General features: G+C 46.2%; 1 protein-coding gene across 1 annotated transcript; it reads left to right on the forward strand.

Annotated features, from left to right (window-relative positions):
* Positions 1 to 820: 820 nt before the first annotated feature.
* Positions 821 to 5,178, forward strand: Rasl11b (RAS like family 11 member B). The gene is made up of 4 exons (XM_027937570.2): positions 821 to 1,123; positions 1,702 to 1,758; positions 2,815 to 2,891; positions 3,697 to 5,178. The coding sequence occupies exons 1-4, from the start codon at positions 982 to 984 to the stop codon at positions 4,165 to 4,167; spliced, it is 747 nt and encodes a 248-aa protein (XP_027793371.1). The 5' UTR covers positions 821 to 981; the 3' UTR covers positions 4,168 to 5,178.
* Positions 5,179 to 12,002: the final 6,824 nt, after the last annotated feature.

Consider the following 12,002-nt stretch of genomic DNA (forward strand, 5'->3'; position numbering starts at 1 on the left):
GCCGTGTGTGTGTGTGTGTGTGTGTGTGTGTGTGTGTGTGTGTGTTTTCATACCAGCCTGCGCTGTCAACAGAGAACGTGGATCTAGAGCAAAATGGGTGATACTATTTTGCCCCCAAGTCAAACATTACATTTTAGGGGAGTAGGTATGGGGACCAATTATTGTAATTGTAACTAAAATTTATGATCCAGGATGCCACTGCGGATGCATCCAAGTCAGTGCAATCACTCCCTAAATTAGGGAGCCCAGCAGCAGAATGCGAGGGAGCTCCAGTCCCCCCAAAAGCTCATCACACCCATGAGGTCCTGCACTGCGCTGAGCAGGTTCCCTAGGTAGGAGCAGCTGTCCAGAAGTCAGCAGGATTCTGGGACGGGTGGGTTCGTGGGCTCTGGGCAGATGCCTGGGAATGCCCTTCGAAGCCTGGGGCCGCGCTCCCCCCAGGAAGACAGAGAACAGGATACCCTCACTCAGCCGCGGGGCCAGGACATTTCCCAGGGTCTGAGACGCCCGCTACCCCGCGGCCACAGCAGCTGCCCACTGCGGGCGCCGCTGGACCCAGCCCGGCGCTCGCCATTGGCTGAGCGGTGGGCTCCGACCTACACGTTGCTCTCCTCGCGCCCGCGGCCCGGCTTTGCCCTCGCCTCACGGGGCCCAGGCACAGGCTCCAGGCACTCGCGGGGGCGCCGGGAGCGCGGAGCAGCCTTGTGGGCGGAGCTGCGAGCAGAGGGCCCTGGGATTGGCCGCGGGGGGCGAGGGCGGGGCCGGCCTTGGAGAAAACCAGGCGCGCGCCGCCGTTGTGTAGTCCTAGCCCAGAGCTTCTGCTCTCTCGGTTCTGTGCCCGGTTCCTTGCATTTCTTACTTTTTAATTTGTTTTCTTTACCGCGGAGCGCCCCGTCCGCGCCCACTCCTGCATTGCGCCGACCTCCTCCCGCCCCGCAAGTCCCGTCCCGCGCGCGTGGTGCAGCCCCGGCTGGAGCGGCGATGCGCCTCATCCAGAACATGTGCACCATAGCCGAGTACCCTGCCCCCGGCAGCGCCTCCGCCGCCGATTGTTGCCTAGGGGCCGCCGGCCGCAGGCTGGTCAAGATCGCCGTGGTGGGAGCCAGCGGCGTGGGCAAGACCGGTGAGTCCCCGCGCTCAGGAGTTGGCGGGCACGCAGTCCAGGGCAGGACGTGGGAGACCCGTTCCGAGATTTGTGGCTTAACCAGGCGTGGGGAAAGGTGGGAGCTGCAACTGGACCGCTCTCCCGCAGTCCCGCCGGGATTGCTTCAGCAGATGAGGGTGACTGGGATCCAGATTGGCCAGATGATTTCCCGGCCACTACCAGCACAACGGGGGTTAGATCTTTGGGGTTTAGAGCCTTGGGCGATGTCTAGCAGAGAAAGGGAAGTTAGTGAACATAATCCCTCCCAGAGGTCTCTAAAATTAGGGGAACGTTCACTGCTGGAAGGCTTAGGTGTGGCTGGCTGGACTTAGAGGAGGGGGTGGGCCACAAGACCCAGCTGGCAGAGCCATAATTCATCAGGCATGTAACCCCTTCGTCCTGTCTGTCTGGAAGAAGGGTCAAGGAGGTACAGGGTAGGAATTTCCTTCGGTGGCCGGCTGTGGCTTTTTCCAGGAAAGTTGTTTTCCAGATGGGGGGTGGGGTGGAGAGTCATCCAATTCCCGGGGTTAACCCTCTTTCCTCTCTCTGACCTGCAGCTCTGGTGGTCCGGTTCCTCACCAAACGATTCATTGGTGACTACGAAAGAAACGCAGGTGAGGAAATGTGTTGAGGAAGATGCTGTCAGGAGTACTGCCATTCCCATTTCTCAGTGCCTCCCAGGCAGGTTCCTTCAGAGTGACAGTCTGAGAGCATCAGGATTCTGGCACTTACAATTCTACATGTCCCTTTATACGACCCCCCCCCCCAAAAAAAAAAAAAAAAAAAAAAAACAACCCTGCCATCTGCCTCATTCCATTCCAGGCCCATTCATCATTTTATCAAGTGCCTGAAAGTATTCTCCTTGGTATGTTTTAACTATAGGGACCCCAGTTGGAAGCACCCTTTGTACTCCAGGGCCTCTCCCTTCAAAACAGGCCTGCAAAAGTCATAAAAAACATTGGCCAGCTCCTCCCCCTCCCCTCTTCCTCTCTGCTGGCTGCCTTTCAGAAGTGACCTTTTAAAGCAAAGGCCAAAGGACATCAGTTGTAAACCTAAAGTTCTCTTAACAAAGAAAATAACTGGATGGTAGAGTTTTAGAAGGAGAGTTCCTGAATAAATGAGAGGACAAATATTTCAATCCCTGTGATTAAGAATAGCCACTGGGAGGCTTAAGGGCTTTCTACCTATGCTCTTTTAGCAAATTGCTTAAGTCCATAGAGCCTATGAATTACCTATAGGGGATTATTTGAAATGAACTATGCAGGCCATCCCAAGATAAGATATGGTAGCCTTCTGCTTTGATGGAGAGTTGATAATTGTTGTGCCACATTTTTATTACATTTGATGTTAGCTGGGCATTACTAACCATATTTGCTTACTGAGCCATTATATCTCATGGCCCAAATATAAACTTCTTGTCAAAGAATGGTAACATATTAAAACAGAAACCCCACACAGGCTGAGCAACAAAATGTTCTTCAAGGAAACATTCTAGGGTTGAGTATATAATTCAGTGGTAAACTACTTGCCTAGCATGTGTAAGGCTCTAGGTTCTTCTCCTCAGCAACATACATTCACCCCCACCACACACACATGTTTTAAAAGTTTTAAAAGTTGCACATGAAGGAAGATCATAATCTCTTTTTTTGTCTGTTTGTTTGTCTTCATAGGTAATCTCTATACCAGACAAGTCCAGATAGAAGGTGAAACCCTGGCGATTCAAGTTCAGGATACTCCAGGTATTCAGGTGAGAAGCATTGAGACTTACTAGGTCAAAGGGGAGCTTAACTGTAGAATTGTTCAGTTGTTCAGTTGTTCTCAAACTGGAGGGGGAAAAGACTTGAGGAGTCAGGTCTAGACTTTTACATGTTGTTTGACACATTAATTGTATCTGGCTGTTGGTCAATCTTAGCCTGGCCTAATTTGGGAGATTTGGCTAAGAGGCAGAATCCTTCTCTTAGGAAGATTCAACACAGCAGGAAAGACTAAACCAAGCACTTGGAATTGGCGGTGATTCCTTGCTATGGTTAAAAAGGTCAGTTTTTACATATGTGTTTTTGGCATTAAAAACCAAATATCTAGGTATAGTCTCAAATACTTGGAATCACTTTTATGTTATGGAAAGTTACTCTATAGACAAAAGAGCCATGCTAGTGGTTTTTTTTTTTTTTTTTTTTTTTTCTTTTCTCCCTCTCCAGAACTGGGCAGTTATCCAGGTTTAAATGCTTCCAGCTCCTATCTTTACTTCCCCAGACTTACTGTCTAGCCAGTTAATTTCCCATTTTGTGCAACTACAAAGTCTCTCTGCATGGAGTTCTCTGCAGGTCAATTTTCCACTTGAGTGTGGTGAGCTGCACTGTTATTTATTCCAACTCTGTGCAGCTGGATCAACATATTGTCAAGAAAGCTGGAGTGTGTGGGGATCTAACTTGTTTATGACCTGCAGCCCGGCACTACTGTGAAGGGCTCTTTTGAATTTGCCAGCCACCCAAGCCAGGGTACTGTGCGGCACTGGCACTCCAATTCACCCTGGAACTGCCCTTCTCTTCCAGGTCCACGAGAATGGCCTGAGTTGCAGTGAACAGCTGAATCGGTGCATTCGCTGGGCAGACGCCGTGGTGATTGTTTTCTCTATTACTGACCACAAGAGCTATGAACTCATTGGCCAGCTCCACCAGCATGTCCAGCAGCTCCACCTGGGCACCCGGCTGCCTGTGGTGGTCGTGGCCAACAAAGCTGACCTATTGCACATCAAGCAGGTTGACCCTCAGCTTGGACTTCAGCTGGCCAGTGTGCTGGGCTGTTCCTTCTATGAAGTGTCTGTCAGTGAAAATTACAATGATGTCTACAATGCTTTCCATGTCCTATGCAAAGAAGTGAGTCACAAACAGCAGCCTAGCAGCACACCGGAGAAGCGAAGAACCTCTCTCATTCCCAGGCCCAAGTCACCAAACATGCAGGACCTGAAGAGGAGGTTCAAGCAAGCTCTCTCTGCCAAAGTGAGAACTGTCACCTCTGTCTGAAGCAGGCCACTCAAGGGGATTTGGTCTTCCCGGGAAGAGGGCCTGAGGTTCTTCCAGTGCAGGAATGTTGGATGTTGGATGTAGTTCATGGTTCCAGAGAGGGCTGGAGCAGAGGTGCCCAGAGGGCCTAAGGAACTGCTACAGAAAAGGAAGTGTTGTTTGGAGCAGGGGACAGGAGGACAGATGGATGAGGCTTGAGTGAGCCCATTGAGCCGCTCTGAATTATGTGACATATACTGTGTCTTTTCCTTTCGAGTGAAGAGGGGAGCAGACTGGCTTTGGCTTTTGTTCTTTGCCTTGTAAATGATGGTCAGTTGTAGTTTCACCAAATATACTGATGTGATTAATAGTGGGAAGGAAAGAAAAAATTAAGCATTCACAGCCCCCTTTTTTTCTTTCTCCCCCTCCCCCTTTCCTGTTGGATCAGTATGATTTGCATTTTTGGAACACCGTTCCTTATAGAATACCTTTCAAACCTGAAGGATACCCAGATTTCTTTAAGAACAAGGAGGAAGCTCCCCCCCCACCACACACACAAAAGGTGGAGTTTATGGGCCAAAATATTCTGTATACAGACAGCATAAGCTGTGGTTTTCAGGAAGGCGCTGGCTCTCCTGACACAGAATGGGCATGCCTGGTTGGACATGTGTGAATAGCTGTGAACTCAAAACAACTGAAACCCAGACAGACTAATTGTGAGACTGTGTAGTTTTTTTTTTTTTGTTTGTTTTTTTTAACTGTTGCTTGAAGTACACAGAAACAAAACTTGTCAATTAATTTTGGTGTGATTCAATTCAATGGCTCACGGCAATGACGTTAGGTTGATTCCTCAGCCTGGCTGAATCGTGGCTTTGGGTGGCTAACATACAAAACACTATGTAGCAGAAAGTGACCTGATGCCGTGGCTACCCACCAAATCCCCTACCACAGATGCACTTTAAAAAGCCACTCATGTTTTGGCTGAAACTGTAATTAATTTATTTCATGTACAATAAATCTGATTTTAAAAGAGCAGACATCTGACTTAGTCTTTATTGAAATTTTAACCCTCTGCCCTTCAGATAAAACATCACTCAGTATCTTCTATTTCTTGGGCATGTTGAGTCAGGCATTATATACCTTTCGGGGTTATCTCTTAAGTCTCCCAATGAACCATTGAGGTCGTTTGTTGGGGTGTCTTTTATTAGCATCTCCATTTTATAGATGATGAAATTTAGACTTACGGAGCAAGTTGAAGACCTGAAGGGCCACAACCTGTGAGTGTTGTGGACTGCGATTTGTTTGGCACTTTATTTATTCTCCAGAGTAGCTTATGTCTATTCATTTCCTTCATGGTCTTCCAGGTAAACCTAAGACGAATGTCTTACTATGTGAATCTCGCAGCAAATCCTCGAGGGCAGAAATGCTTCTATACAAGATCAGTGCTTCTCTATGTGATTTATTTGGTAAGCCTCTTTGGGTGCGCAGTTCTAAAAATACACTTTATTCTCACTGGAAAGCTCACAGCCACCAATGTATGGCTGCTCAGAGGTACTTCCACAGAGCTTTCTGCCAGTGTGTGTGCGATGACCGCTGGGCCTCTTATCTGCTCCCACCTGGGCCTGGAAGCCTTTTTCATGCAAGCTAAGTGAGTCACCATCTTTGTGGGCAAATAATCGCACCTTCTATTTGAGTAGGGTTTTCACATACCTGATCTTGTTCAATCCTGGGGTAACCCTGTGAGAAGGGCGGGGGAGGTGATAACACCAATTTGCAAATGAGAAAAATGCACTCTGAGTTTTGAGTGGTGTCCTCAGGTTCATAACAGAGGACCTGAATCCGTGTTTTCTGAATATATTCAATGTTCTCATGATATTGCTGCATAGGTTGGGTGGTAGTGTCGGGGGAGCAGCCACTGTGACTAGCTATTGGGGTCTACTATCATGTGGACCCAGATTTTCAAATCTGTTTTCCTGGAGGAAAAATCTGACTGTTCTTGACATTGATGCTCAGGTGATGCTCCAAAGCTTCCTCATATGCACTTGGAGTCTCACCTCACCTCAAGGGTGCATATGTTGGGGACAGGGAGAGGAAAAGTTTCCAAGAGGAGACTAAAAACATCTCAGTACAAAGGCAGAGCCAACAATCTCTGACTGGAGTCCTCTCCCTTCATTTATTCTCATTCTGCGTGGTTGTGTTAACAGTGACCAGTGAGTGGGAGGTTAATCTGTATATTTTTTCACAGGGTCTCTTCCCCAGGTTCTAGAATGAAAGGAGGTAAAAGCTTCCCTGTGGGTGGCTTTCTGTGGCAAAGGTGCCTTTGCATTTGTCACTGCCATGCTGCTTCCCCTTCCTTTCCATCAGCTCCACACCTCTGTTTGCATTTTGCTGGCCTCTGCTCCTCACTTCCTCACCCCTGCACAGAACTGGGTCTCACATGTCATCTCCATGTTCCAGCTTTAGTCCATTTAGAGGGATACAGGGGTTTGTTTCAGGCTATTGGGGGTGGGGAATGGGGAACAGAGGTAGACACAGAAGCAGAGTCCCAGCCAGGAACCACCCAGGGCCTAGTTCTGCCACCATCTCAGGCTGACTCCACTATTTATAAGTGCAGAATACACCATGTTTTCTTTTCTGAATTCAACCTCATGTTTCATTATTTTTCTTATCTCTTTTATGATTAGTATTGTTTCTCATCATTTCATCCCTTCCATTTCTAAAATTTTCTAAACTATAATCAGCTGGCTCTGAAAATCAGCCCTTTCCCTCCTGGGGCAGGGAAATCTCTCCTTTGCCACCTGGCAAGGGAAGGCAGGGGTGTGGATGTGTCTGGGTGTGGGGCAGTGGAGAAGGGGAAGGAATTCAAATTCAAATTTATTGAATGTTTACAACATGCCACATTACACATGCTCTCTTGTAATTTTTTGAAGAATCCTTAGAAAGGTACTATCACTTCCATTTTAAAGATGAGAAAATTGAGGCTCAGAGATGGCCCACTTAGGGCCACATAGATGGTGACAATGATTGCTTCCACTGTGTTTACTGAACATCTAGGTGCTGGGCATGGTGGGAGGTTTGAAATAACAGACATTTTCTACAACTCTACCATGCATCTTTAGTTTCTTCTCCTAAAAAGAAAATGGGAGGTTCACAAGAACCAAGTAGCCAGCCAGGCTCTGAAGTGGCAGATCCAGGACTCCATCCCAGGTTCTTCTGATGCCACAGTTTAAAACTCTGGGGCCCGCTGGTCCCCGTTCCTTGAATTAGACTCCACCAGGGACCTGCCTTCCCCACTCTGTTCTGGCCTGGGCCTGCTTCCTTCTGCTCCTGGCTCCTCCCTGGCCAGTCCCCCTTTGGGGCTAGGCCACATCTGCTCTTGCCATCAGCCAGCTGCTGCTGGCCTCCAGCCCCCTCGGTAATAAAGATGTCCAGGCAGGAGGGGCGGCCACGCAGCCCGTCTGTCTAAGAACCAGCCGGACCCATGTCTGTCGTGATGTCTGGCTTTCGAGTTTCCTCCCTGCCTCAAATCAAAACCATTTGCAGCCTCTGCAGTAGGCCAAGCAGGGGCTGTGCAGATACAGGGATGGCTGATTTGCCAGCCTGGCCAGCTCTTAACCCCAAGGCTTAGGAGCTATGGATGTGTTTATAGAGACATCCTTGTTTAGGAGAAAAATGGGATTTCAACATTCATCTTACACCCCAAGAGGGAAAAAAAGAAATCTATTTTCTGGGCAAATGAACAAGCTTGTGGGCAAATCCCCACAAAGGAGTAGTTGGGAAACTGTTATCTAGACTTGGCTTAGGGGGGATGGGATGGTTCAGAAGTCTCTGTAGAGAAAACTCACGACAGGCCCAGAGCAAGAAGGGGTGGGGGTGGGGGGGGACACAGCCCAGAAGGAATCATGGAGCTTGTCTGGTTACAATAAATAATCCAGGAAAACTGGTGTTGTTGGCACTCCCTTGAAAGTCTAAAGAGAAGATTCCAGAAAGTTCTTATTGTCCTCATTACTCCCGAATTTGAGAAGAGAACTGGATTACAGTTATTGCTGATGATGGCAAGACCCCAGCCACCCAATGCCTTCTTCTCACAGTCTGCAAATCTCCCATCGTCTTGTTTGGTCTCCTTAAATTCCTTTGAAAACAGAGATGGAGTTTCTTGATGTTTCTTGAGCAGGATGAAGACAATGTTTATAATACTGGATTATTTGTTGTTAAGATTTGGTTTCTGGTAACCAGGGTAAAATAAATAATAGTGGTCTCGGGGGCGGGGAGCTTGATGGAATTCTTTGTTATTTAAATGTGGCTGTAAGTAGGGGCCCTAGGAGAAGCAGAATATTTGCATAGGCCTGGCCCTGGGGACCATGCTGGGCTGAGTAGTTCTGGAGCTCTGCCAGACTCTGTTTGCAGAGGAGCTCCAGAAAGAGGCTTACAAAAGTACAAGTCAATTGCTACAAAGTATTTACACCTTTATCTACTGTTGTTTATAAAAAGTGGCCTCTGAGGTTCTTGGCAGGAGATTTGCATGTTGGCATTGACTCTGGCCAGCCAGTTCAGGTGGTAAACACTCACACCAGGCCTGAGACAGAAGGAACAGCACTACCACTCAGCTCTGCATTTCATGTCACCTTTGGGTGGCTGACATGGGGTGGGTGATCCCCTCAGAATGTCACATAGGACACAGGATAGAGGCATGAGGATGGTTAGAAAGGAGACAGGTGGGACAACACAAGAGTAACATAATTTGAAGTTCAGATTTACAAGTCACTTTCACATGCCCTGATCACAAACAGCACTATTAAATCAATTATTAGACCTTGTCCACAGGTACACTAATACTATGCTGCGTTTACAAAAGCATAACAAGGAAGAAAAAGAATACCCTGTCCTGATAATGGTCAAATGGCAGTAAATTACCCCCGACTGGCAGCAGTCATGCCCAGTTACCAACCCAAAGGAGAAATAAAAACACCCTCTTAGGTCATGTCCCTGTACTGTTGATCTCACATGTGGAATGCGCCTGGTTAAGATGGTGCCATCACTTGTGCTCTACTCTGTCTCTCAGTGTGGACTTCTTTCTTTTTCTCAATGAGTTCAGTATGTGCTTCACTTTGACCTGTCCTTAAATTCCTTTCTGTGACAACTTCAAGAACCCTAATGGCTAAGTTCAAGTCCACCTGCCTTTTGGGGATCTCCTTGGAACCCTCATCCCAATGACAAATGGACACATTTGGATAAGGGTGAAATGGTAAATCAGGATGTCAATCTCAGATTCTCTATAACTATTTCTGAGTAATGTTAGTGATGGAGAAAGGACTCTTGGAGACAGATGGCCCTGCACAAGTAATCAGACATTAATCACCTACGGTGGTGACTCCAGTGAATGAGCTTACCTCATGCTATATTCCTGCTACATGTGCATCAGCTCTTTTAATTCTTGCCACAACCCAGTGTAGTAGGCCCATTGTCCTCCGATGTCATTGTCAGCTAAGACCAGGAAAAGTGAACCACTAAGTGAAAGAAGTGGAATTGGAATGTAGCCATGAGACTGGGCTACCAATACTGCTGTCAGGGTTATCTCGTCTTGGAAATGTACTGGACCAAGATATTCTCCATTTTTCATCCAGAGTGCCTTCAAACTTTTTCTTCATTTATTTTTGCTCTCCTCCTGACACTTTAGCATTTTGTAAAGTAATTTCATCGGTGACTTCAGCAGTAAAGACAGACATTGCTCGGGGGGTCACATGCTAAGCCATTGTGTTAGCAATGGCTCCATAGCATGCCTCCCAAGAGGTGGTACTATTATTATCTGTATTTTACAGATGCAGAAACAGGCTTGGAGGGATCCATATTGCTCTTAGTGGCAGAACTGACCCTGAGAAGGCTTCGGAGTTCTGTTCTGTACTCTGTTCCTTTGTAGTAGGTGAAGAAGGTAAATGGCAGCCCCTCCCTTGCCTGAGAAATGAGCACAGAAACAGTAGCAGAGAACTTCCAAGAGGGACAGTGGTTCCAAGAGGTTCCAAGATGTGCCAAGGGGACAGTGCTCCATTTCCTGAACCATCATCTTTTCCCTTATTTACTGAAGGCCCTTTGTGGGATTTATACCAAGTTTCTATGATGTTCCTGCTTTTTAACCAATCAGCTGTGTCCAGTCCTGTGCCTCCTGCCTTCTTATTCAAGGCAAACTGGCTAAGACTCACTTCCTCCAGTTCACCTTCCCTCCAAAGCCTTCTGCTGTCTGCTGGTTCGCTGGCTCAGTTCCTCCAATCAGTGACCACAGTGATGGAAACAGATTATAAACAGCACTTTCTCCCCACCACTGAGAGACTAGGCCATGTTTAATGTGGCCATGTTTAATGCAGTATTGAGACCATTTTCAGGACGTGGTAACTACTACATAGTAACACTTATAATTAGTCACTTTCTCCTATTATTATATAAAAGTAGAAGATTTTGAATGTTCTTCTGTAATATAAAAAAAATTAACTTGTAAAAATACAATTGAAGTCACAAAAGTGTCAGGCGCAGTGGCACACACCTGTAATCCCAGCTACTAGGGCAGCTGAGGCAGGAGGATCACAAGTTCAAGGCCAGCGTCAGCAATTTTGCAAGATCCTGTCTCAATAAAAAAAATATAAAAGACTGGGGATGTAGCTCAGTGGGAAAGTGCCCCTGGGTTCAATCCTCTTCACTGACTACACTCCAAATTTAAATTTTAATACCAAACAAAAATACAAGTTTGGTATTAAAAAAGAAAAAAAAAATACAGAAGTATACAGAAAGCGAGACTCCCTCTTTTCATAGCCCTCCCATTGGATATTTTCCCCTAGAGGTAACCTTGTTAGGAGTTTGGTTCTATATTTCTAGAAAGCTTCCTTTGCCTGTAAGCATATGATTTGCAACTTAACCTTGAGAAGATACTCACATAGGGCCCAGGCACAAAGGAAGCACTAGTTGCTTGTTCTGGGAGTGCCACCGAGTCAGGGATGTGTCTCCTCATGCATAACCATGTTTTGGAACCTAATAGAGGGCCTGGAATGTTATTGCAGGTGCTCACTCAACATGTGAGAATGAATTCAGATTTGAATTATATTACAGGTTTCTTCTAATTATACCGTTTTATAAAATACTAGCCTCTGCTAACATCATAATGTCTTTGGGGCTACTGCCACTTTCTTCCTCATTCTGATAACTTTTAGACTAGCATGATAAAAAATAAATAAGTATATGAAGTCTCTGATTTTTTTTAAATATTTGTTTTTTAGTTTTTGGTGGACACAACATCTTTATTTTTATTTTTATGTGGTGTTGAGTAACGAACCCAGCGTCCTGTGCATGCCAGGCAAGCGCGCTACCGCTTGAGCCACATCCCCAGCCTGAGGTCTCCGATATTTTGCACCAACAAAGCACTAGAGTGAGGGGCAAGAAAATGAATGTCCATTTCTATAAAAAAATCTTCACAGTTTTTTAAAAAAATTTTTGTAATTAAATACTTTTTAGAGAACTAAAATCAGATAAATGAGTGTTGTGGTTTAGTTTTATTTCCTCCACCTGTTCAATTCATGTTAGAAACTTTTTCAGCTTTATTCCCTTGTTTCAAACATCTTTTAGAGATGCCAGAAATTTCCACCAATTGTACACCTATAAATGTCTGGGTTCCAAGCAGGATTTTTTTTTTTTTTTGGTCTTTCTTTTCTTTTTCCCTAGGGTTCTCATATAATTTCACTAGGTGGGTCTGGGTTTTTCTACTTCAGCCAGAAAGAAATTTTAAACTTGCAGAAAAGATATATATTTCAATAGGAACTTGAAATCACAAAGGCCGTGGGGGTCGAGGTCCTGATCTAGACTCCCTGGGACAA

Source organism: Marmota flaviventris, chromosome 7, assembly GCF_047511675.1.
Source record: "Marmota flaviventris isolate mMarFla1 chromosome 7, mMarFla1.hap1, whole genome shotgun sequence".
In the NCBI taxonomy this organism is placed as follows: Eukaryota; Metazoa; Chordata; class Mammalia; order Rodentia; family Sciuridae; genus Marmota; species Marmota flaviventris.

What these genes read in the sequence shown, in the direction of transcription:
- Rasl11b (XM_027937570.2), top strand. Translation starts at nt 982, where the DNA reads ATGCGCCTCATCCAGAACATGTGCACCATAGCCGAGTACCCTGCCCCC. An exon ending in TGACTACGAAAGAAACGCAG is followed by an intron (nt 1,759 to 2,814) that starts GTGAGGAAATGT and finishes TTGTCTTCATAG; the next exon opens with GTAATCTCTATACCAGACAA. An exon ending in AGGATACTCCAGGTATTCAG is followed by an intron (nt 2,892 to 3,696) that starts GTGAGAAGCATT and finishes CTTCTCTTCCAG; the next exon opens with GTCCACGAGAATGGCCTGAG.